This window comes from Gossypium arboreum, chromosome 10 (genome assembly GCF_025698485.1).
Source record: "Gossypium arboreum isolate Shixiya-1 chromosome 10, ASM2569848v2, whole genome shotgun sequence".
Lineage (NCBI taxonomy): Eukaryota > Viridiplantae > Streptophyta > Magnoliopsida > Malvales > Malvaceae > Gossypium > Gossypium arboreum.
Window position 1 is genome coordinate 22,461,440 of NC_069079.1, and position 27,054 is coordinate 22,488,493.

The window sequence follows — 27,054 nt, forward strand, 5'->3', positions numbered from 1 at the left end:
GACATTTTGCTTCAAAAAAAAAAGTTGAATTTTTATCTTTCCATTCTACTCTAAAACTAAAACTAACAAAAATCTAACTCAAGAACATCATAGAAACACTATATTAAAACTTTTTCTCACTACTCTTAAAAATGTCAAAATAAAAAATAATGAAGATAAAATAAAAAATTACTTTTCAATGGTTAAAAATCATAGATTAAAGTTAGAAAACAACTCACCTTATTGGAAATATAAAAATTAAATCAAGAAATCAAAAGTTCAACAACTCCTCCACTCCACCAAAGCTAGCCTAAAATGTAAAGAAAAGAGAAAGAAATTTATTGAGTTTCTATCTTGAGAAATCTTATTTAAAAGGAAGAACTTTTTGAAAAATAATCTTACCTTATAATTTGATTCAATAGAAATCAAAGTGTTGATTTGAAAATGTCAAAATAAATATAGAGTACTTAGAGAGAATTTTGGGAAAATTAATATTTTGCAAAATAATGTGGGAAAACCATTCCCTCCATTAACTAACTCAAACATGGAATTTTGCTAATAAGGACTTGGATAAATACCAGTTAAGGACCTCTCCTTATCTAAGTGTTATTTTCTAGTTTTCTCACATTAATCACACTAACTTTTTCAACCTTACAATCTAGTCCATAGGCTTTAAATACTAATCAAATACTGATTCTAATTAATAACAATTAACCAATTAATAATCCTATAACTCACTATAGTGTCCATTCCCAAAAACGTCTCAATTTGATTTCATAGAATGACTCGATTTAAGAAAATATTCTTAAAATTGAATTTTTCGACACCAACAAAAATTGGATTGTTACATTTCAAGGATACCTAAGAATAATGTAGTTTAATAGATTTGGGTTTTAATAGCAATTGTTACACTTGGACCAATAAGCGAAGGGTAGGGAGTTAATATGAAAATAAATTGATAGATTTGGAGATTAGTTAACTAGTGTGTAAAACTTCCAAAGGCCATAGTTAAACTCTTAACCTGCATTGCATCTAATCATGCACCTATATAGGTGGACTTATATAGGGGCATTGCATCTAATCTTGCACCTATATAGGTGTACTTATATAGAGGTTAGGTTAACACTGGTGACAGAGGTAAGGGGAAATGAAAATAGTTTGAAGCTCTATAGACATGTGAAACGGGAAGCGAGAAATTATTCAAAAATCATGAACCAAGCTAGAGATCAATGATATTCAAAGAAAACTGGAAACTATTCGGCATGACCATTTAAGAATTTGGTATAATGTCAATATCAAGGATATATAACTATGAAATAGTAAGATGTATGAAGTGTTATACTCCTCGTCTTGCTTCACCTTACCTTATTGGAGACCTTGCCAAGTGTTCATCCTACCTAGGCCCAAAGCTCCGTCATGTCTCATTCGCCACTTGTAAGGCCTATCAACTTGTTACCATGTAATTTTAAAGGCTTACCGAAGTGACACATAACTCAAAAGATCTACCTAAGCAGACATGTTAATAAGACCACATGACTTACCGTATAAACATAAATAAGAAGAAACTTGTTTAGCATCAGGTATATATAATCTCCTACTCACTAGAAGAAGGGAGGGCTCTCTTACTAAGCAAGGCTTTCAAACCCCAGAGTGAAAACTTCCTATCATTCATCTAGTCATATCCCCTTCATTCTTTGCATTTCTCCCTTCCCACTTAAGTTACATCAACACAGAAATTAACAAATTTCAAACGATGCCATTATTTAATCTATATTTATAAATGCTTTAACAAAACTTGCAATTAACCCTACAAAACACCTTGCTTACGCAAAAATTACAAGTAGATCATAAACCCCCAAAACTAGACATTATCAAATGATGAAAAAGCAATTCTTCCCAGCTTGGTCATTACTAAGAATGCCTTATATTTAACCTTCAAACCTTACCACAAACAACCTTCAAACCCAGGTAGAAGGCATCAAACAAAAATTACAATCATTACAACATGTTAAAATAAATGATGTAAAGTGGGCACTCTCTTCAAATAATTCTCTAGCCCTAAACATTGCAATTGAATGCTTGTCACTCACCTTCAGACCTCTTAAAGAGAAATACAATTGAATAGGAGCTCTTTAAAAACATCTCTTACGATACAATAATTATATGGATATGATGGATACCAATGTAGAGATTTCTTGATGATTCTCACAGATCGTACGAGAACTTAGTACTAATCTTTACCGAGCATATCTATACATACCTTCAAACAACTAGCTTGCCAAACTTCTTGACTAATCATTCAATTTTTAAAAATCTTGCTAATATTCTTATTAGTAAGCAAAACAAAGGCAATCAATTACCGACCCAATAGCCTATTTAGTATCTAGAACATCCAAAATAATATCATTCGAAGGATCCTAACAGTAAAGATCAACAAGCTTATTTTGCAACTAGTGTTTATCTACCCTCCTAATGGGTGTATGAGAGCTACTTCATGCTAGTAAACATTCACTTAGCTCAGAGAGACATAAATGGACCGAAGATGTAGTAGACAACCTTAATCTTCAGATCTCTACCTCATAAGACTTCTCAAACACCTATGTATCATCAAACCGAAAAGATTGTTGAGTACCAGTAATAGAGCGTTGGCTGTCAACCATCCTTGTATCAAGAACAAAGGGCAATGATCGGATTTTATGAAAGGGAGATGATGTACGAAACTCAAGAAACATGGACTAACATTCTTCGATTGCTACACTTTGTGAAGTCATTCTTGAATAGAAGCATACAAAATGCATCCATACCTTCAACTAAACCAAGAAACCATGAATCCAATATCACTTAGTCCATTATTGTTTGAAGCTTGACTAACATCCTCAATAGGGGTTGAATTATGCAAACTACTGCCCTTTTTCTCATGGGACCACATTAATTCATTAAAATCACCAAGGTCCCCAGGGCAAAAAAGAACGATGACTTAATTAAGATAATAATTCCCACTATTCCTTTTTGTGCCTCTCCTCAGGTTTGCTGTAAAAGCTAGTAAAGCGCCACTTACCATAGCTACAAGAATAAACAATCTCAACATCAATATACAGGTCATAACTCAAAAAGTATAGAAACGCACTCATTTTTTTTTAATATCGTACATATTTCATATGTTATTATTAATTTAAATTTTAAATACGTGACTTTTACAAATACGAACAATAGAATTTTTAGTATATATTTTACCAAACATATACTTTTATTAAATATTTACTTTGAGAAAATAAACTTTATTAAATATTAAAATATTTTAAATACAATAAATTTATCCCATCAATTTAACCTTTTTTTAATTAAGCAAATCCTAAGACGACACATATCCTAAATTGAGGAATCCTACCAAAAAAAACCAAGAACTGGAAAATGAAACCAAAAACTAATATTTATTTGGGTGTATGTATATCCCACATCAAACCGTTTCAGTAACACCATCTTTCTTTTTTTTCTAAATATAAACCTAACAATATATAAAGTCTAAATATAAGAAAATAATTAAAACGAATGAAAAACTAAACTAACAAAACCAAGAGTCTAAAAAATTTCTCAATTAATTAAAAATGAAAATACAAAAGAATCCCATCTTCATTGATCCTCTACTTCCTCCTTCCATGGCAGGCGCAGCTCTCTTGATCATCTTCTCTTTAATCGTCATCTCCGTACGTTCTTATGCAGACACTCGACTCGACCTTGTTGCCCGTTCATGCGAGACGACCACGGTGCAGAACAAGGATGATTACTTGAAGAATTACGAGTCCATCCTTCAAAAGATGGAACCGGAGATGTATCGTAACAAGTTTGCGTTTAATGAAGCCGGAAAGCCGCCTGATAAAATTTACGTGTTATCGCAGTGCATGAATGATCTCTCGAGCGTTGAATGCGCCCAATGCTTTGCGAGGATCAGTAATATTTTACCGGCTTGTTTCCCGACCACCGGTGGTCGTGTTTATCTTGATGGTTGCTTTATAAGGGCTAACAATTATAGTTTCTATAGGGAAGTCACTGCAGATGGTGATATCAATGTGAGTTTCTTTACATATATATTTTTCTCTCTTTTTTTGCCATAACCTTGAAAAATAATGCTTAATAACTTGCTATAATGTGTTCTCAGTTCATATATTTGTTAATTGTGGTTCGTTTGATTTATAACATGTTATTAAATTTCCTGTTTGGGGATTGAATGGAAGGTAGAGATGCAGCGATGATGTCGACACCAACGAAGATTTCAAGATGGTATTGAGAGACATGTTGCCCAGGATGGTTCACAAGGCTCCCGACAAAAAAGGGTTTGCCTTGTTCCAAGAGTCGAGGAATGGGACCACGGTTCATGGGATGGCTCAGTGCTGGAAAATCTTGGATAAGGAAATGTGCTCCTCTTGTCTCGCCGATGCCGTCGACCTCGTCTTCCGGTGCGTGCCCTCTAAAGAAGGTCGTGCGCTCAATGCTGGCTGCTTTTTGCGTTATTCCACTTATGATTTCGGTCATGACACCAATGCTGGTGCAGTCCGATGTTAGTTTCATTTGCCTTTTGCCTTTTGATCTTCTTTTTCTCTTTTAAATACGCACAGTCCTTTTAATTAGGTTCATTTGTGTTTTGTAGATGCCATAATATCGTTCATAATTTACATCTTTTTAACGGCTGTGGTCTGCACATTGGCCGTTGCCATTGGACTGCGTTTGGGGAAAATGGCTTACAAACAGATGAATCCTCGACGTGAATGGAAAGGTAAGGTTACCTACAAATATTGCCATCCCTCATTTGAGAAGGGATTGTTTTAATTTCTCCTTAAATTTGGCTTTTACACGCAGGGAAAGAGGTGGACCTGGCCGCACTAGATCAGGCCATGAAATTCTTGCAGTTCAAATTTTCAACACTAGAGAAAGCAACTGATTGCTTCAATGAAGCTAACAAGCTTGGCTCTGGAGGATATGGTGAAGTATTTAAGGTATACGCTATGATTTCTGTTTCAGTTTTACAAAAAGAAAATTGATTCCTAAGTTGATCAATGTATTGAGGTGTGAAATCTGAAAATTTGTACTGTAGGGAACATTACCAGATGGAAGAGAAATTGCAGTAAAACGATTATATGTAAATGGAAGGAATCGAAGTAGAGAAATATACAATGAGATGGATGTTATCAGTAAAGCCCAACATAAAAACTTGGTTCGTTGCCTTGGCGGTTGCTTTACCATTATTGAGAATTTCCTCGTCTATGAATACCTTGCTAACAAAAGCCTCGACGGCATCTTATTTGGTAAGCTACAAATGTGAGTGTTGTCTAATATGGATTGAAAAGAATATCCAAATTCAACACTCACGTGCCTGAATCCCAATTACTACAATTAATTCATTCAATAAGCTCAATACTAAAACAAAATGGTGACTGTTTTGATGGCCCCTGGAAGAAAGATCCTGAGAAGAAGAAAGAGTTGGATTGGGGAAAAAGGCAGAAAATAATTATGGGAACAGCCGAAGGTTTGGAATATCTACACAAAGGCTGCGAAGTTCGGATCATTCATCGAGACATCAAGGCCAGTAACATCTTGTTGGACATCAAATTTCGACCCAAAATCGCGGATTTTGGCCTCGCCAGGCTCTGTTCCCGCGATTCCGATAGGATATCCCTCGTCAACAACACTGTGGCCGGTACTTTGTAAGTCGTCTTTCTCATCACATTCGAAGCTTATTCGCAATAAGGTGTAACTAATGCAACTTTTTGATTGAATTTTTGTAGCGGATACATGGCTCCCGAATACATAGCCAAAGGAAGATTAACTGAAAAAGTGGATGTTTATAGTTTTGGAGTTCTAATGCTTGAAATCATCAGTGGAGTTAAAAACACCAAAATCGAATCCGACAATTATTTCGAAACCTTGGTGACTGATGTAATCATAATATCGCATCTTTCTTACATTCTTTCTCCTTTCTTTTCATCTAAATATTTTTTGGTTGTTAAAAATATGAAATTCTTCGACCCAAATCTTTTTTAGGGAACTTTCCCATCCGTTGTAAAATTTCTATCAGAAATATTAGAAAAATTGCCGATGACAACCAATCCTATAAAAATTGCCGATGACAACCAATCCTATCTCTTGTAGTGAATATAATATTTAATATTGATTTCCAGGCATGGAGGCATTTTCAATCAAACACAACAACAAAAATCATCGATGAAAGCTTGAATTCGGAGGATCAAATTGAAGAAATAAAGAGACAAATCCAACTGGGTTTGCTGTGCACACAAGCGGAGCCAACTTTAAGACCAAATATGTCCAAGGTTCTTCAGATTTTAAGACATAAAGACATGGATTTGCCTTCCCCGACTAAACCTCCATTTTTGGATGAATCTCTTATTTTATCTGCTTCTAGCTTCAATACTCTTCCATCAAAATCCCAGACCAATATTAATTTTCCAGAAAAATCCCAAACCAATGATAATTTACATAGACATGATCAACAAGATTATTCTAATTTGTAATTACGGCCATTTCCTTGTTAATTAGTTTTTTTTTTCTTTTTTTTTTGGTTTTGGTTTATAGCTTTGAAGTTTTGAGTGGATGTATATAGTTTGTTTGTTTAGGATTTTGAAGTTTTCGTTTAAATGAAATGAAAAATATTTAATGAATAGATAATTTTATATATTAAATAATTATTCCACCTCGTTATTTTGTAATTTTTTGTTTGAACAATCGTATTCTTTTTCATAGGAAGCATATTTTACATTCATAATTACACACAAAATAATAAAAATTTGATGAATTTAAAAAAGTAAAAGAACAAATAAATTAGGAGAGAAAAGAACTATGATAATATAGGAATGTTTACAATGTTTTTCCTAAATTTATATTTATAGAAATAAGAAGTATAGATGAAATAAAATTTTACTTCTAATGAATATTAAACTCCAAAAATACATTAAATATATAGTTATCTTAATAGACATCCACTCAATAATAAATCATTCATAACACTTTCCATTGGATATTTATTGGTAGATAATATGCCTCTTAAAATTGTAACGACCGATTTCTAGGTTCCAAAATGTTTCGTGTTCATAAATATTAAATAGTATAGAAATATATTAAAATTTAGTCTAGTAATTTTTGTTTAATTGATAGTTAATTAAGGTACAAGTGTAATAATTTTAAAATCAATGGTATCGAAAAATGTGGTTTCGAACCCTATTTCTAATGTTTGAGACCATAAATATTAAATAATAATATTTATGAGGTTAGTATAAAGTTTAACTAAAGTTTGGTCCCTTAATTTTGTCAATCGGATAATTAATTAAGATACAAGGATTAAATTATAAAAGTTGTAAAAGTTAATTGCTATAGATTTTAATTGCTAAAGGATTAAGATGTTAATTAAACTAAAGTCTAACATGGTAAATACACCATTTTAGACTAAAGTGGACGGGTAGGTGTGGTTTATGTTTATAAATTATGTTAAATTTTTCTTAAAATACTAAAAAGTATAAAATATATATTAAACAAATAAGAAAGTGGAGAAAAGAAACATCTTCTACTTCACCTTCACCAAGCAATAAGCGAAAGAAAATAGATTTTTAAGATTGAAACATTCGGCCTTGCATGATGAGTGATTCTAAGTCTATTTTTCATAAATATTATGTTTTTGAGATTGTTATAATTTGATTTAGCTAACTTGAATGTTATTTTTAAAATTGTTAAAATTTTTAAAAGTTGTCATTAATAAATGTTTGAAGTTTTTGTGTTAAATTATTAAAATTTAAGCTTAGAAGTGGAAAATGACTAGTTTTTAAGTTTAATTGCTAGTTTTTGAACATAGGGACTAAAGTATGTAAAATTCAAAATTTATGTTAAATTTCTATAATTATAGATAACAGAGGGCTGTAGAAGAATGTAATTAAAATCGGATTGTAAATCAAAACTCAAATTTGAAAGATATAACTATTTCGGCTTTAGAGACTAAATTGAATAAAATGCAAAATTGTAGGAAGATTTCAAAAAATAAAACATAATTAATATATGATTACAATAGGCTATTATAAGATGCTTCGAATTGATAAATTGAAATGAATTATTATAGATTGGGATTTGAATCAACCGAAAGATAATTAAAAAAAAGCAAAAATTGTGCAATAGTCCTTGACATTTTGTTGGTTGTTGTTTTCCCAGGTAAGTTCATATGGAACTTATTATATAAGTTTTCTGATATGTTTGATTATATTTAATGTTTGTTAGTTTAGATTAATTAGAATTTTGATGAACTTACTTAAAAGGGACTAAATTGTAAGCTATAAATTGTATGGTAAATACGAATATGTACTTGGAAGTTGGTATAATTTGATTATATGATTTATTGTTGATAGATTATATGCAAGAATTATATAAGTTGAAATGGCAATGTGGCATAAATGTTTAGTGGTTTGTTGGTATAGGTATGTTTTGACCATGTTTAAAATACTTATGTAGATGAATTGGTAAATTTGAAAAGTGAAATGGTATGGTAAATGCTAAATTATGCCTTATTGAGTTGGTTGTTTTGTAATGATTATACAAATGAGAATCTTAAAAGTTAAAAATGGTATGTATATAGGACTAATATACTTGTAATTTTGGATGGATAACATTTATATGAAAGTATGAACTTGATGGTGAATTGTTAGATGATACAAGTATTATTGGTATGGCAAATTAGTGATCTTAAGATATGACTTAAATGTTGTGTCATCTTGTTATAACTTTTATCTACATGATTTATAAACTATGATGATGGTGTACGTATTTGGTTAAGTATAAGTAAATTATAAATAGGCTTGAATATGGTATGAAGTGTTATAATGGTAATTGAATTTAGTAGTCTTGTAATGCTCCAAGTTTTAAATTTATGTTCTGATAAAATATTACAACTGTGTATTTGCTTCAATGGTTAAGTGTTCTGGGTGTGTGTGTGTGGTCCCAAGTTCAAGTCACAACTCGGGTGAATTTTGGTATTTTTATGAATAAAGCCTCACTCTTGTTCAGTAGGCCTATGACTATATGTGGGTAAAATTACATTAGAATAGGCCTGCTGGTTTGGTGGTTAAAAGGTGTGTTGTTATGTTAGACGTTTGAAGTTCGCATCCCTGCGAGAGCAAAGGAAATATATTTTGCTGCTTGTGCCGGGTAAGAGTTTGAGTTTCAATAAAGTACACTACTGAGTAGTGGAGAGGTTGAGGGAGAAAATTAAGGAATAGGATGTAGTAGGAGGTTATCAGAATCTTTTTGATTATTTTCCTCCAAAATTTTGGTTCCCTCTTCCCGTTTCTGACGCCATTTCTTTTTCTGTTCCTTTCAGGTTTTTGTCGTTTCTTTTTTTTTTTTGGCCTCCTGGTTGTTCCTGCTGCGAAACTCTGTTGTATTGTACTTCGTTTTGATTTTTCAGTATTTTTCTTTATTTTGCTAGTTGGTAAGTTCCTCTCTTCCTTTCGATCATGGTTTCCATCAATCGTAATGTGTTCTTCTGTTCTTGCTGGCGTTTTAGGAGAAAGTGGTGAGGCTGGAAACCACGATTTGTTGATTTAATCCAGAGTAGTGTTCATTCTGTAGCGGTAAGCCGACTTTTTTTAATTGCAATTAATCGATTTAGACTCGTTTTTGGGTTTCTAAAAGGATGAAATATACTGATTTTGGGTCTCGAAAGGCTCGGAAGTGTTTTGCAACAAATCGAAACCAGGTGTGTACCCGAAAACACAGAAAACGAGAAACGACGAAAGCCAAAAAATGTTACTGTCGACGCCACAAGGACGTGTGGTCGCCTGTGTGGTAGGCCGTGTGACAGCACACGGGCGTGTGATCAACGATCCTAGCCGTGCACGCAAGGCACCGGCCCATGACACGGTCGTGTGATGGCCGGTGAGGTCGTGTGTGACACAGGGCTCGACCTATTGGGCCGTGTGAGATTCTTGGTCAGGCCGTGTAATCCACACAGCCAAGGCCAATTTGGGCCATGTGGGCCACATGGGCATGTGGGCCCATATGGGCAGGTCACATGGGCATGTGGGCCCATATGGGCAGGTCACATGGGCTTGTGAGCCTATTTTTCTGAATTGATATGTAAGGTTGCACGGATCGTCCAAGTCAACTATGGACCTACCTTAGGGTCGGTAAGTGCTACTTAGACCCCTCATTGAGTATTCTGACTGTCAGATTTCTATATCAAGCATGAACTGAGATATCTGAGCTGAATGTATGATCTGATATATTACATGTTAGCATGTCATTTTCGTATGTTGCATTGCATCGGGGTTGGGATGATGTTATTTGGAAGAAGTGTCTAAAAGGTTATTAAGCCTATTATCTGGCAGCTCTGCTGCAATTATCTGATTATGTGACACATTTCGATACAGCATGGTGTGTAGGGATAGGTGGGTCGATTTTATCCCTACATGGTGTGTAGGGTTGGACGAAGATGGTGTGTAGAGGTTGGTGGGTAGGATTCTGATATTCTATCTGCATACTGTATCTGACATAGGCTAAGGCCCTAAGTTGTATCTGATTCTGTATCTGATGGGCTAAGGCCCTAACTGATTCTATAAAGGGCTTCGACCCCAGACTATTTATTTATGACACTTGATTCGTATTTTGTATGTGTGATTTCTATGGGGATTACACACTGAGTTGCGAAAACTTACCCTTTTCTGTTTAATTTGTGTAGGTAATCCTCGGACTTGACGGATCGGTGCAGTAGAGGACTCAACGGTGGCCACACGTATTTAAACTATTTCTCTCTCGTTTATGGATTTATTGACTGTGGGAAATGTTTATGTAATTGGACTTTATGGACCGGTTGCTTAAGCTTTGGAAAAATTTAAATGTTTTTACGGATTTTTAACTTCAAACTTAAGAAATACGAAATTTTCCTAACAATCAAGGTTTTCAATAAAGTGAACTATTTTTGGTCAAAATAAATAATTGCTAAAGCTTCCGCAATGAAATTATGTTTTAAAGTAATCGATTAATTAGGTAAATGATTTGGAGATAACAAAAGTCAACAAATGAAAATGGTTTTATCGCAACAATTCAATTTTCAAAACGCTATCATGTGACATCGCCCGGTTCAGCCATAACGTCTAGGCCGAGTCTGGGGTGTTACAAGGTTTTTTATTGTTTTGGACTCGGTTACATGACATATATTTTGGGGATGTAGTGCATATATAATTATTTTGAAAGTTTACAAGTTGAACTACATGTGATGCCTAGTTTTTGAAACTTGCATATAATGCTTATAAGTATGTATAAGTGGCAAATGTTGAATGTGGCTTGTTTGAGCTAATGTGGTGTGAATGGCAATAAGGAATTGGCATGAAAACATGATGGCAATGCGGTAGGTTAAGCTTGAATGATTTAAGTAGTTGAGTAGATTGTATTGATACATTGATTTGTATTGGTACCAATGTGGCATATTGGTTAAATGTTTAGGAGAATGATATATGGCATGTTTCAGCTTTGTTTTGAGATGATTTGTGTAAATGTATGTTTTGAGGTTTTGGAATAGTTGGCTTGAACAGGGATCAAAGTGGTACATTTTTGTACCACACGGGTTGGTACATTGCGGTGTGACACACACGGGCCGGTGACATGGCCATGTGATCACTGGAATGTAAGATATTTCAAAACCATAAAGCTCTCGTTTGTTTGACAATTTGGCCACATGGGTTGGTGACACGACTTTGTGACTATTGGAAGAATTGATCAATTTTGGTCTACACAGCCACAGTGAGTTGCACGGCCTAGGCACACTATCGTGTGACCCTTGTTTTGCAAAATTTCCATTATTTTTGAAAAGGTTTCCAGTTTAATCATTATTTGTTCTTGGGTCAACTTAAGAGCTTTCGTAAACTCGTTTGAGACTCGATTTTGATTGTATTTCACATTATTCATGGAATTATGACATGATGTTCAAATGAAATTAATTACTATAAATGGTAAATGTTTTATTCTGATATATGTGGTACTATTCCGTAGCTTGGGACCAATGATTAAACTTGACGATTGAGTTGAATTACGAGGTGTCAGAGATTAGTTTTAAATTATTATTATGAGTATAATGATTTGTATTTGTGAATTGTATTGAAGCAAAAAGAAGAATTGTTGGTTTTGTTCACATAACAAGTTTATGATCGAGAATGATAAGCTTGGTAACTTCAAGTTATAAGTATATGATAGATATATGCATATAGATATACACGTTTATTTAGGTAGAATTGCTAATATTAATATTATCTACTTAAATTATAAAAAAAAACACTGAATGTTTTACTCAGCATACATATTGCTTTCTCCATTCACAAGTTAGATCTAATTCAGGATTTTCGTGCATCGACCACAACATCCGATCCATAATCCCAGCCTCAGCCATATTTGTTAGTTTTCAACATTACTTATATTTTGCATGTACCTAATAGGTTAGGTTTTGTGGTAATTGAATGATGTTATAATCAAATGTTATATCTTATACTCAAGTAGTAATATATATATGGTGGATTTGTTACATGTGATTAGGTGCATATATAAATGAAATGTAGATCTACTTTAGCATGAATAAGGAATGTATCTTTGTTGATAATTATCATATGAATTATATAAATTTAATTTTGAATTGATTATAGTTGCTTTGGCAACAAATGTGACACACTGTAGCTCAGACTTAGGGATCGTGTCAAGTATAAGGTGTTACAAAAACTTTATTAAGATAAAAACCCTGTGAGAAAAAAATTCTAGTAAAGGAAAAAGAGTGCACTTATTTCTAATACATGTAACATATTGTCTTATTAAAAACATTATCAAGGAAACCTAATGAGACAAAACCTCAATTAAGGAAAAAAGAGTACAACATTTTTTTACTCTCCCTCATAACAACATCACATGATATCTCAAATTCTACGTATTCATTTTTTAATACTAGCTTTTCAAATGATCACTTGAAGAAGTTTGATAAGCATTTATATCATCATTCTTTTGAAAGTCATGAGTGAGGGGAAAAAATGGGGAAATATATTTTGATATCTTTAGGAGTTTCAATAATAATCATAGCAAACTTTGATCATAATTCTTCTATAAGAAGGCATATGTTTAAATCAAATAAATAAATATTTATGCAAACATATTGAACAATTTCCTCGGAATTTCTATATGTTTCTAGCATTCTAAATTCTTCTATGATTTTAATATAAACTTTAACTATATAGTTATTCATACCAAAGTCTATAACAACAATGATTGGACACATGTCAAATCTTTTGTAAATTGTCAGGCTAATAAGATATCTAAAGGTTACTGTATCCTCCACAAAGAATATCTTTTCAATATTAGGACTTACTGAAAAACTTCATTTATTTTGTTTTTTCAAAATTATTCATTTGTACCTCACTAGCTTTATAACATTAGACATCTTGACTACTGATCCAAAAACTTCACGAATTTAATTCTACTTGAATTGTCTTTCGATTTTGGTCAATCTATTCCATGTCTATATTTCTCAACAAATTCAAGATCCTCGTCATTTCATTATTTCAATAATACTATTGCATGCAAAATCATTGTCGACAACCTTTATTTCCCGGTTCTACATTTTCTCGTATTAACATAACTTATTGAGATATCTTCAGGTACTTAAATCTCTTCTAGAGTTTAAATAATTAGTTATGTCTTGGATCTCTTCAGGAGCAGCCGCCTCCACTATATGACCATTCATAGTTATTTTTCTTTTACGAGAATTTTCATCTTTGAAAGTAGTCAAACTAGCAAGCTTCAGGCATGTATTAATTTCATTTATTCTAACATATTTTCCTACTAGGACTTCGATTCAAATCAAAACATTAGTTGTCATAAAACGCTTGGTTATTCTCATCAGGTCAATAAATGCATTTGGCAGTTAACTTGCAATAAGATAAATTATCATTTTTGAACTTCTAGTTCGACTTACTTTTTATATATAGATAATGATAGTTCATCCTAAGTAATTTATTTCATCCATCTATTATTTCTCTCCCTCTAATGTTGGGAGAACTATCAAATTAAAATAGTAATCGCAAAATCATGTCATAATTGAATCTCCAATTTGCTCAAGATATTTATTAATAAAAAGAGACTCATAATTACTATATATTTCTAAATTTCTCTCAATATCAATTTTGTACATTGTGGTGGAATAGTTTGAACATATTTTGCAAATTCAAAAATTCAAAAATGGGTTGTATTTGGCTCCTAACCAAAAACCAATTGTAATAAAGGGTATTTTTCATAATTTATGACATGATACGTACAAATGTCAATTCATATAAAATATCATATCCTTATACAAAAGTTTTGTTCTCAAAAGATATAGTTTGGCTACTAATTGGAGGCATTAAATCACTAATTATGCTAAATCATTTTATACGTATAAGCAACAGGCTTTGTGATAGTTATTTGCACCAATAATCTAACATACAATAATCATTAAAAACCTGAGAAATAAGTTCACAAACATTAGCAAAAATTGTCTCAATTGCATAATCTAAAAATTTTATTCTTAATCAAATCATTGAACAAGAAATCTCGCAAATAACAGGTTTCAAGTTGATAACTCACATGTGGTTAACTTGTAGATTGTAACACCATTAACCCACATCCGTCGCCGGAATAGGGTTACAGAGTATTACCGATCAAACAGACATAATTTCAAGCATTTCATATCATATAATATTAAAGACAAAACTAATCAAACTCATACATATTGTCCCTTATTCGAGCCCTCGAGACCCAAATTACGTATTAGAAACAAGTAAGGACTAATTTGAAACTCAGAGAATTTTTCGAAAAATAATAAAAATTTTCAAAGCTACAGGGTTCACACAGCCGTGTCGACTCAAAATGTACCTTAAACAACAAGTTTACCATTTGCTGCAAGCTTGGACAATAAGCAACTCAAAAATAATTCATTTAACCAATTCAAAACACAACCAAACACCTCCAAATCATATCAAACAAACTTCCTAGGTGCCTAACCAATGTACCCTCATTGGTACCACAATTATATCATTAATACATATCATCAAAGTACCATTCAAATCCAATTTTGTAAACATACCTTGTTAGAATTAAGTGACCCAAATTCTTATTTAAATAAAATACGATGGAAAATAAAATAAAAGTAAAATCCATATAGAACTAGACTTCTTTTATTTTATTTTAGAATAAGGTTTTTAAACCTTATTAAACTCCATCTATTTTATATTGATTAGGATAAGGTGTTTCAATCCTACTAGAATATGGCTTTACAAGCCTATAAATAGACATAGTCTATTCCTCTTATATTGATTCAAATTTTCGACATAGTGAATTTTCTTCTCCTCTGTCCATGGTTTTTTCCCGAAAGGGTTTCCATGTAAAATTTGTGTGTTCTTTATTTTATTTATTTTATTTTATTTTATTTTTCACAAATTGGTATCCGAGCTTCCGGGTTATTCATCTCGATTACGGTAATGGCGTCTTTTAAGTATGAAATTACATTGTTGGATCGCAACACCGATTTGCGTTATGGCAAATTAAGATGCAAGCGCTTCTTGCACGATAGATCTGGAGGATGCCCTGCTAGGATAGATAAGATGCCTTCGACATTAACAGATGAAGAGAAGAAGCGTAAGGATCGAAAGGCATTAACACAATTACATCGCATTTGTCCAACGAAATTTTGCAGGATATGATGAAAGAGAAAACTGCCACGCATTATGGAAGAGGCTAGAACAAATATGTATGTCGAAAACTCTAACAAGCAAGTTGCATATGAAGCGTCTTTATGCTCATCGTTTGGAGGAAGGTGCATCATACACGAACACTTAACGTTGTTTAAAGAAATTCTCTCAAACTTGGAGGCCATGGAGGTTCAAGATGATAAGGAAGATCTAGGGTTGATTCTACTTTGTTCGTTGCCCCGCCTTATTCAACCTTTAGACACGATTTTATATAGCCATGAGTCTCTCACAGTTGATGAGGTTTATGATTCTTTAACCTCGTATGATAAGATGAAGCATCTTGTGGTTAAACCCGACTCTCGGAGAGAGGTCTCATTGTTCGTGGGAGACAAGATCGAAATGTTGATGATGATCGTGGTAGGACACAGGAACGGAATCCTCGTGGTAAATCTAAGGGTAGACCGAAGTCTTCAAACAGAGGTAAAACTTGCAACTTCGCAAGAAGAAAGGGCACATTAAATCTGAGTGCTATAAGCTACAAAATAAGATTAAAAGGAGGCTGCGAATCAAAAGGAAAACAACCGAAAATTTCGGTGAAGGCGATGTTGTAGAAGACTACAGCGATGGTAAACTTCTAGTCACTTCATCAATGATTCTAAAGTGCGAGAGTGGATACTTGATTCAGCTGCACCTTCCACATGAGTCCCAATCGGGATTGGTTTACAACTTATGAAACAAGATTCAAGGTGTTGTTTTGATGGGAAATAATACTTCATGTAAAATTGCGGTGTTGGAACAATTAAAGTTAAGATGTTTGATGGAGTTGTCGAACACTTAGTGACGTGCGGCATGTTCCGAATTGAAAAGAAATTTAATTTCGTTGAGTACTTTTGATTCAAAAGGGCAGATGCACAAATTGAAAGTGGGGTTTAAAGATTTCAAAGGGTCCTTGTTGTGATGAAAGGCGTAGAAAGATTGCCAAGTTATATGTTTCTGAGGTTCTACTATTATCGGTGATGCAATTGCCGCTTCCTCTTCCTTGTCGATGATGATATTACTAAACTTTGGCATATCGCCTAGGGCATATGAGTGAGAATGGCATGGCGAATTAAGCAAAAGAGGACTTCTTAATGGGCAAGGAATTTGCAAACCGAATTTCGTGAGCACTGTGTTTTGGGAAGCAAAGAGAGTTCGATTCACTAGAGGAATCCATAACATGAAGGAAACGTTAGAGTATATTCATTCGATCTATGGGGCCATCCAGTGCCTTGAGAGGTGGAGTTAATTATATGCTAACCTTTATTGATGATTTTCCGAAAAAGTTTGGGCGTTCTTCCGAAGCGAAAAGCGATGTGTTTTCCACATTTAAGTCTTGGAAAATTATGATTGAAAAACAGACGGAAAACAGATAAAATACCTCCATACGCACAATGGCTTAGAGTTCGCTCGATGAGTTTAATAGATTGTGCAAGTCAGAAGGGATCATGAGACACTTGACAATTCGTCATACTCCACAAAAAAACAAAGATTGCGAACGAATGAACAGAACGATCATGGAGAAGGTTCGATGTATGTTGTCAAATGCCAACTTACCAAGTCATTTTGGGCGTAAGCGACCTCATCGCATGTTTTTGATCAACTGATCTCCATCCGCTGCCATTAAGAAAAGACTCCACAAGAGGTATGGTCCGTAATCCCGCTAATTATTCGATTTAAAGATTTTTGGGTGTCCTGCGTATGCTCATGTTGATAATGGAAAATTGGAACCGAGATCCATTAAATGCGTTTTCTTGGTTATAAAGTGGTGTAAAAGGCTATAAGTTATGGTGTCCTGAAAATAGACAAGTTGTGATTAGCGAGATATTGTTTTGATGAAACGCTATGCTACCTAACTTATCTCTTAAAGACTCTTGCAATAAAGAAAACCAAAAGCGGTGGAGCATCGATTAATACGAAATCAACTCCTCAAGCCAAGATAAAAATTGAGAATAGAGTTGCTTCTTCACCGCAATACTCTATCGCCAAAAATGTAACAAGAAGAGAAATTAAACCTCCAAAGAAGTATGCCGAGGCTGATCTAGTTGCTTATGCTTTAAATGTGGTGAAGATATAGATGCGAATCAAGAGCCATTTAATTATTCAAGCGATTAGTCGTGAAGACTCGTAAAAGTGGATGTTTGCTATGCAAGAGGAGATGGAATCACTCCACAAAAAAGAACATGGGATCTTATAAAACTTCATAAAGGTAAAAAGGTTGTTCGTTGTAAATGGGTGTTTAAAAAGAAAGAAGGACTCAGGAGTTGAAGAACCCGGATATAAAGCAAGGCTTGTTGCAAAGGGTTACATCAAATTCGAGTGGACTTCACAAATGTGTTCTCCCGGTTGTTAAGCATAGTTCGATTCGAGCTTTGCTTGGTATTGTGGCCATGCATGATTTGGAGCTTGAGCGGTTAGATGTAAAACTACATTTCGCATGGAGAACTTGAGAGGATATTTACATGCAACAACCGAGGGTTTTACAGTCTCGGAAAAAGAGGACTATGTTTGCTTGTTGAAAAAGTCCCTTTACGGTTTGAAACAATCACCAAGACAAAGGGTACAAGAGGTTTGATTCCTTTATGACTTCTCATGATTTCAAAAGAAGTAGTTTTGACAGTTGTGTCTAATTTAAGAAAAACAGTGATGGTTCTTTTGTGTATCTACTTCTTTATGTTGATGACATGTTGATAGCAACAAAAGATAAAGTAGAGATAAGAAAGGTCAAAGCCCAACTAAGTGAAGAATTTGAGAGGAAAGATTTAGGACCAGCAAAGAAGATACTTGGTATGGAGATTCTTAGAGATAGAAAAGCAAGTAAATTGTACCTAAGTCAGAAGGGGTACATTGAGAAAGTTCTTTGCAGGTTCAATATGCAGAGTGCTAAGCCTGTTAGTACTCCTTTAGCAGCTCATTTCAGACTTTCATCAGCTTTGTCTCCACAATCAGATGATGAGATGGAGTACATGTCACATGTTCCATACTCTAGTGCAGTAGGATCTCTCATGTATGCTATGGTTTGTCCACGTCCAGATTTATCATATGCAGTCAGTGCAGTTAGTAGATACATGGCGAATCCTAGTAAAGAACACTAGAAAGCAGTTCAGTGGATTTTAAGATACTTACGAGGTACTACTGATGTTTGCTTACAGTTTGGAAGAACTAGAGATGGAGTCATTGGTTATGTTGATACTGATTTTGCTGGAGACCTTGATAGAAGAAGATCTCTCACAGTTATGTCTTTACAATCGGAGGTTGTGCAATCAGTTGGAAAGCCACTTTGCAAACTACAGTCGCTTTGTCTACCATTGAAGCTGAGTACATGGCGATTACAGAGGCTTGTAAAGAAGCTATTTGGTTGAAGGGACTCTTTAGTGAACTTAATGAAGACCTTCAAATCAGCACAGTATTTTGTGACAGTCAGAGTGCCATCTTTCTTACAAAAGATCAAATGTTTCATGAGAGAACAAAACACATTGATGTTCGGTATCATTTTGTTCGTGATATTATTGCTCGTGGTGATATTGTTGTGAGCAAAATTAGTACTCATGAAAATCCTGCAGATATGATGACTAAGTCACTTCCTATAACCAAGTTTGAGCATTGCTTAGACTTGGTTGGTGTTCATTGTTGAAGTTAAACCCTTAAGGGGTTTTATGGAAGAGGCGGAGAACTTGTTTATTGAAAGTTCGCGATGAAGAACTTGTTCATTGAGAATTTGTGTCAAGGTGGAGATTGTTAGAATTAAGTGGCCCAAATTCTTATTTAAATAAAATACGATAGAAAATAAAATAAAAGTAAAATCCATATAGAACTAGACTTCTTTTATTTTATTTTAGAATAAGGTTTTTAAACCTTATTAAACTCCATTTATTTTATATTGATTAGGATAAGGTGTTTCAATCCTACTAGAATATGGCTTTACAAGCCTATAAATAGACATAGTCTATTCCTCTTGTATTGATTCAAATTTTCGACATAGTGAATTTTCTTCTCCTCTGCCCATGGTTTTTTCCCGAAAGGGTTTCCACGTAAAATTTGTATGTTCTTTATTTTATTTATTTTATTTTTCACATACCTAATTCCATCTATTTTGCCTAATTTATGAACACTTAAACACCAATTAAACATGTCATATAATAGCTTTAACACAAGCACATATTTAAATGTTTATAACCAACCAATATTAAACTTATAATCTCATTACAATTAATTCACAAAATATCTAATAGTTAGACACCATAGGTACATGCTGACACAAAAGAATAAACATCACCACGTTTGAGATCGGGACCGTTGTTTGATGCTGAGTCGACGATCAAAATTAAGTACCTAACCTGCGCACGGAAAAAAAAACCGTATGTTGAGTAAAAACTAAGTGATATTTCTATAATCCGAACATTTAAGAATAAGAAATTTACAAATATACAATTAAAATATAAACACATATTAAATTTTAAATATTACAATAACCATATCATATTTCATTTGTTTCACAAATATCTCAATTTTCATAATTGTTATATAAATAGCTGATGTTGTCGTTGAGAGCACCAAATATATCCTATTTCCTACAAAATAATGAAAAAGAACAGTAAAGGGGAAGTAGGGTCGAATCCTCAGGGACCGGATTGCACGAATGCTTGTTTCTTGAAATCCTAGGTAGAATCGTGCCCAAGAAAACCTGTGTTTCTGGAAAAATAAAAAAAAATAGAATTAAATGTTTTGATGTGGAAAAATAAAATAAAAACAGAATTGGAAGTCGAATTGAAATTGCGAAATTAAATAAATTAAGAAAATTAAAATGGAGAATATAAAAATAAACAAAGTTTGGGAAAAGAGAGAGTTTCTTATGTGGCGAGATTCTAGCCTCCGGTTGTCTCGATTCGCCTTGGGTCCAATCCTTGGCTTTTAAGTAATCCTTCTCAAGAAGAATAAGCCAGTTATAGTGGAAGAGGACGCCTACGACCACCAGCTCCAAGAATTTAGACTTAAGATTTGGCGGAACCTGACTCTAGCCAATAATCGCTTTTGTGAGACTATCTTCTGCTAGATCATTACTTTCCAACGGCGAATACCACATCATTTTGTCTCTTGGACTCGTCAACCTCTGACACAGAAAGCCAACGAACTGACTGTGCAACCTTCCCAAAACGTACAAAGCGGCCGTTCCTTGCACAAGTTGAAATGATCACCTATTAAGGGACATGGACGGAAGCGTCCGCCCCGTAATGCAGAGAAGCAATGAATACCCCGTTGAGAAGGCTAAGCACCGATTCTAAGCCTCATGAACCTTTTTTGGGGAATTTCGACAACCTTCGGCTAGATTAGATTTAATAGCTCATGTTTTTTTGGGGAAAAACAAATAAAAATAATGGAAAAGAAATTTTTTTATTGAAATATGAAAAGAACAAAAAGACTAAATTTATGGGGGAGAGAGTGTTACAGCAAAAAGATGGACAAAATTTGTGTCACTTCATCCTCTATTTATAGTACTAAGAAATCTAGCCTATTCCTAATTAAATTCTAAAAGATAAATACAAATAAATAAAGATAATTAAAGATAAATAAAATTAAATCCTAAAATTAAATCTAAATAATTATCCTTAATAATTACCCTAATATAATTAAACATTAAATATAGTCTTGTGCTATAAAATCTCTTCTTTTGCACTTTTGCCCTTATATCTTCCATACTTGCATTTTTGGCACCACTTCTCTCTTACTTCGCATGTTGGCCCTCTTTATTTCCAATTTTCACGCTTTTTGCCCCTAAATTTCCTTTTTCCTTCAATTTAGTCCCTAAAAGATAAAAGACCATAAATAGCCCAAATTAGCAGGATCATATTCAAAATAAACATGCCATTATCACCTAAAAATATGACGTTCTAGAGTATTATCAATAGCTCTTCACATTTCTTTATACAATTTCATTATCAATTCCATAATCATTTCATAAGTATATCACTCATATATTCCGTATATTTACAATATATTTCACATTTTGTCTTCAATTCACTATTTCACTTCCATTTCTCATATCATTTCATTTCAATATCAATTGTAAGACTTTATTATTCATTTACCCCTATTAACACAACTCGGACTCAGACGGATACACGGATCCAACCAAAACACACCAGTTTGGCACCTAGTGCCTCATCGGATAATTCGAAGTAATAAATTGACACCCCGTGTCTCATCGGGTAAACCGAACTAAATTAGCACCTAGTGCCTCATCGAATTAATCTGAAGTAGTAAATTGACACCTAATGTCTCATCGGCTCGAAGTCAAAGATATCCCTGAACTCTTCCAATTCTTTGGCATGCCATCTATATCCAACTCAGCCCGATACAGTTAATAGGGTTCCAATTCACTTTTCAAATATAATCAATATTCATTTCAATTCAAATAATCAATATATTTAATATATATATATATATATATATATATAACCAATTCAATCAATTTCCATCAACTTTAATTCAATTCAATACCAAAATGTCAAATACTCACCTCAACCACTTACCATAAGCATTAAATCAAAATACAACAATTAATAACTAGATTCGGATTATAGAAATACAAATCAGAAATTCCGAGTTATTCCTAGTCGACTTTATCTTTTCCCTTTTTAGTCAAGGGTTCCGATACGATGTTACCTACAGAATTAAAACAATTAAAAATATCAATACAACATAATTCAATTTCATATTTCATATTTTAATTTTTTAATCAATATTTGCCTAAATTCCAATTTAGTCCCTAAACCGAGACTAACTTTTATTCTTTACATTTAATCTTATATTCTCACACAAAATTCACTTTAAACGAAATTTAACTCCCTAATTTCACTTAAATCCCTAAATTTTAAAAATTTCATAATTTAGTCCCTATTACTCAAAATTTACAATTTATTCTATAATTCAATCCTTTTTCATTTGTAACTTAAAAATCTATCAATTTAATCCCTAATACTAAAATTATTCAACAAAGACAACACTTAAAAACTCAATAATTTCTAAAATTTTGACATGGGTCGAGTAGTATTTAATACCGAGATTCCAAAAACATAAAAATTACAAAAAAAATGGACTAAATTGACTAACCAGTTGAACTTGAAACAATTGAAAACCCTAAGTCTTGCTTTCTCCTTTCTTTTTTTCTCTTTTTGTTTTTGGTTTTTCTTCTCTGTTTCTTTCTTTCTTTTCTATTTTCTTTTTCTTTTATTTTATCATTATAATATAATAATATATATACCCTTAACTTTTAAGTTTTAATATTATAATATTATAATATATATTTTAACTTTAAATATTTATAATATATATACACTTATGTGGCCTCAATTATGACCATTGACATAATTGCTCCTTTGGTCCCTTTAATTTTTCTTTAATCTATAACTCAACTTTCACCTTTTATACAATTTAGTCCTTTTTCCTAATTACTCTTAATTCAAGCAAATTCACCTAATTAAAGCCTAATTAACTACACAACTAACTTCATAAATATTTTTAATATATATTTACGAATTTGATTTACGGGAATGGAGTCTCGAAAATGCACTTTCTAACACCCGTGACTATCAAGTTGTTACATAGATTCATCTACCAAAATATCAAAACATTCACTTTCTAGATAAATGAGCTCATTTTTCTTTTAAAAATTCAAGATATTCAATCTTGACTTTTGTTAGTAAGGTTCTAAGAAATCACCTTTTTTAAGAATAATTAGCACATGATAATTCCTTCAAATGAAGAATCATCAAGTTCTTTAATAAATATCCATGTAAATTCTAAATTTATTGCATCATTATTGTTTGGGATGATCTAACTAATCATATCAACTAATTAGTATACTGGGACTAGTAAATTTCAAGTTTATTGTGCATGAGATTCAACAATACTAATATAAACTTCTGGGTTACCATCTCATGCGATTTAACCATACTAATATATGCATTGTACAAACTAGAGAAAAGACGATAATTTTTCAATACAAAATTCCTACCCAATATAATAGATGTAATATATAGAAATTAATCGTCTCATCATCCACAATCTCAATATGATATTTGTTACAAATATATCCTTTTAGAATACAATTTCTTTGAGATTGTCTAGAACATAATGTATTAATTATAATTTTGTTTCTTCGAATAACAATGTATTAACTCTTCTGGAGCCTTAAATTAATTTTGTACTATTAACATGTTTCATTATCATATTGAACATAAGTAGACAATATTTTAACTCTTCTGGAGCCTTAAACTAATTTTGTCATCGAATATTGGTTTATTTCATTATCAAACAAGAAAAATGCTATCCCTAAGGATGGTATGCACGATTATATTATCTACTGGATATATGTTTCCTTCCTTTTAAGAAATAATAATTAAATAAATAAGATATTCATGTGTACGACAAGTACATAACAACAAATTTTCATAAGTTGTCTCTATTCATTGTTCTATTATTTTTCTTTATATCTCCACCTTTAGTGGTGAGAAGAATTATTATTAGTAAGAAATCTAATAATTAATTAGTGTCATAATCCACAAAAGGATGAAATTCATACTTAATATTTAGGCATACAACAAGTATGCAATCAATAATATAAGTTATCTTCACTCTTTAAGAGGGTTCTCTTGAGAATTCTTGTTTTTCTCTTATTTATTTTCAATTTTCCACTTCTAGTGGTAAGAAGAATTAATATGATAATCTCTTTTACGATTATTATATAGCCACTTATTACATTCACATCAAAATTTATGTCTTTATATATTGCTACATTCTTTTTAGGGAGTATCGCATATCTAATAGGACGAGTTGTATGGTTTTTTTATTTAATAGCTTGTTATTTAATAACAATCAAATATTTTGCTTTAAACCCTTCATGGGGATGATGAGAAAGAAAGATCACAGAGACAATCACAATTAATTTAATAGCTAATCAAATCTTTAAGCATAATTATCTTGCATTCAAAAACCAAATATTACTTTATCCTTTTTAAAAATCAAAACAGGTCAATATTCATAGCAAGAGTGATTCATACCATATATTATTTTTCATTCACAATCTTAATATGAGATCCATTACAGTGAATGTCTCCATAAGATTATGCATTAACCATCACTAATTTTGTTCCTTCAGATACTAATATATTAGTTCTTCTGGAGCTTTCATCTAATTTTGTAGTATCAAATATTGATATATTAGCTAGCTCTTTTGGAGCTTTTATCTCATTTCTATTGATATATTAGCTCTTTTGTAGCTTTCAACTATTTTACATATCACATTGATAACATAAGTTATCTCTACCTTTTGTAGGGTTATCTTAAGAATCACATTGTTTACTTATTTATCTCAATGTTTTCACTTTTAACGGTTATTATTGTTACTTATCACGTCCATGATTATATCCTTAAATTTGTATGTCGCATTCAGTTTGGATAATGGAAGAAATCTAGAAGGATGGATTTCTAAACGTCTCAATAGATTCTTTATTTAAAAAGAACCAATATCACAAAAGCTTATCTTTGAGTCGGCAATTAATATATATTTAAAGAATCAAAGAATTTTTAGATACAATTTATCAATATATATTTAAAACAATCAATATTTTTTAGATAATCCAAAAAAATTATCATATGTACAACATGATATTAATATATTTCTACTAAAACCCGTGCTTTTAAATTATTATTAAAAGAATTTTATTATACAACATTATTCTCTCTTTTTAAAAATATTATAAGACATTAGAAAATCATTTGAAAATAATATATTATAAAGGTTCATTAATAAACCTTATGAACCTATCAGTATTTAATAATCTAACTTAATAATTTGATTAGATTTAGAACAAACAAAATAATAATAATCACAGTCTAAAAAGAATATGTTGAAACTCCTTACCAATTTAAATTTTGTTCAATAATTCGAACCAAATACAATGCTGAGATAAAATCTTTAACCACCCTCGAGAAGATAGAAATAAATTAATCAAATCAGTTACTGATACAAAAAGAATCTCAATATGAATCATTAAATAAAAGAAATTTCCTATAAATCTCTATACAACTTCAAGTCTTTTTTTGACAATTTTGGCTTTCTTTTCTTCTATGTGGCAAGAAACAGATAAATATATATATATATATATATATATATATATATTGGCATTAAAGCTTCAAAATTGTTTATGTTCCTATGTAACGGTCCAAAATTATTGAGTCAACGCTCGAGTGTTGACCTAAGTTGGCGATGGATAAATTTATTTTGGGATTGGGTTTTGTTAGAATTAATTTGGGTGAATTTTGGACCTTTTTATAAGAAATTAAAGATGTTGGGAAGCTTGTGTGAAGTAGGGGGAAGATGGATGGCTAATATGGTGATTTTACCATTTTTAAATAAAAGTCTTCTCCCAATTAAAAAGTAATTAAAATATTGATTGCCCATCTATTTTTCCTTAGGGAGAGAGAATTTTTTGATCACCCTATTGTTTTTTTTTTCTTTTTACATTTCTTTATTTTTTTCTTCTTTTCTCCATCTATTTTTCCTTATGGAGAGAGAATTTTTTCCATACTCCAAATCTCAAAGAAGGTAAGGGTCTTGATTTAATTTTTTTTTTTAAAGTTCCATGGAAGGAAAAAATATCTATGTTCATCAAGCATGAAGGTGGAATTTTTTGGGTGTTTGGAAGGGTTTGAGTTTGAGGAAGTCTTTACCCATCTTCTCATATTTTATTTATTTATTTATTTAAAATATGTATTTTTACATCCTATCAACTCTTATTTTTTGTGGGAAATCTTGTGTGTTACATGGTTATTAGTTAAAAAGGGTGGTGAATCTTCTAAAGCTAAAGGTAAAGGCAAAGTGGTGGAGAGCTAGGCAAAAAACTTTGTTTGTAACACCCCTTACCCGTATCCAACGTCAGAATAGGGTTTGAGGCATTACTGGACTTACATCAAAACATTCATACAAATCCAGGCCATTAAATTTCATCCAAATTAAAACTTTTCATACACATGCATAACATCCCTTATACGGGCCTACGAGGCCCAAAACATACATCAGGGGTGGACTAAACCGAGAACTTTGGAAACTTTTGGAAAACTTAGAAAATTTCATCATGAAACAGGGTCACACGCCAGTGTGGCTCGGGAAACATCCGTGTTCTCAGCCCGTGTAACTCTCTGTTTATGACGTCATCACAAAAATAAGGGCACACGGCCAAGGCACATGCCCGCGCCTCTAGGCCGTGTCCCTCACACAGCTGAGACACATGGC

The 27,054-nt window shown here is 32.5% G+C and overlaps 1 protein-coding gene across 1 annotated transcript; it reads left to right on the plus strand.

The window, feature by feature from the left end:
- The first annotated feature begins 3,532 nt into the window (after window positions 1–3,532).
- Window positions 3,533–6,649, plus strand: LOC108487786 (cysteine-rich receptor-like protein kinase 46). Its single transcript, XM_053020243.1, has 8 exons — window positions 3,533–4,046; window positions 4,216–4,527; window positions 4,606–4,750; window positions 4,834–4,970; window positions 5,069–5,279; window positions 5,435–5,678; window positions 5,760–5,910; window positions 6,153–6,649. Exons 1-8 carry the CDS (start codon window positions 3,585–3,587, stop codon window positions 6,501–6,503), a joined length of 2,013 nt encoding a protein of 670 aa, XP_052876203.1. The 5' UTR covers window positions 3,533–3,584; the 3' UTR covers window positions 6,504–6,649.
- Window positions 6,650–27,054: the final 20,405 nt, after the last annotated feature.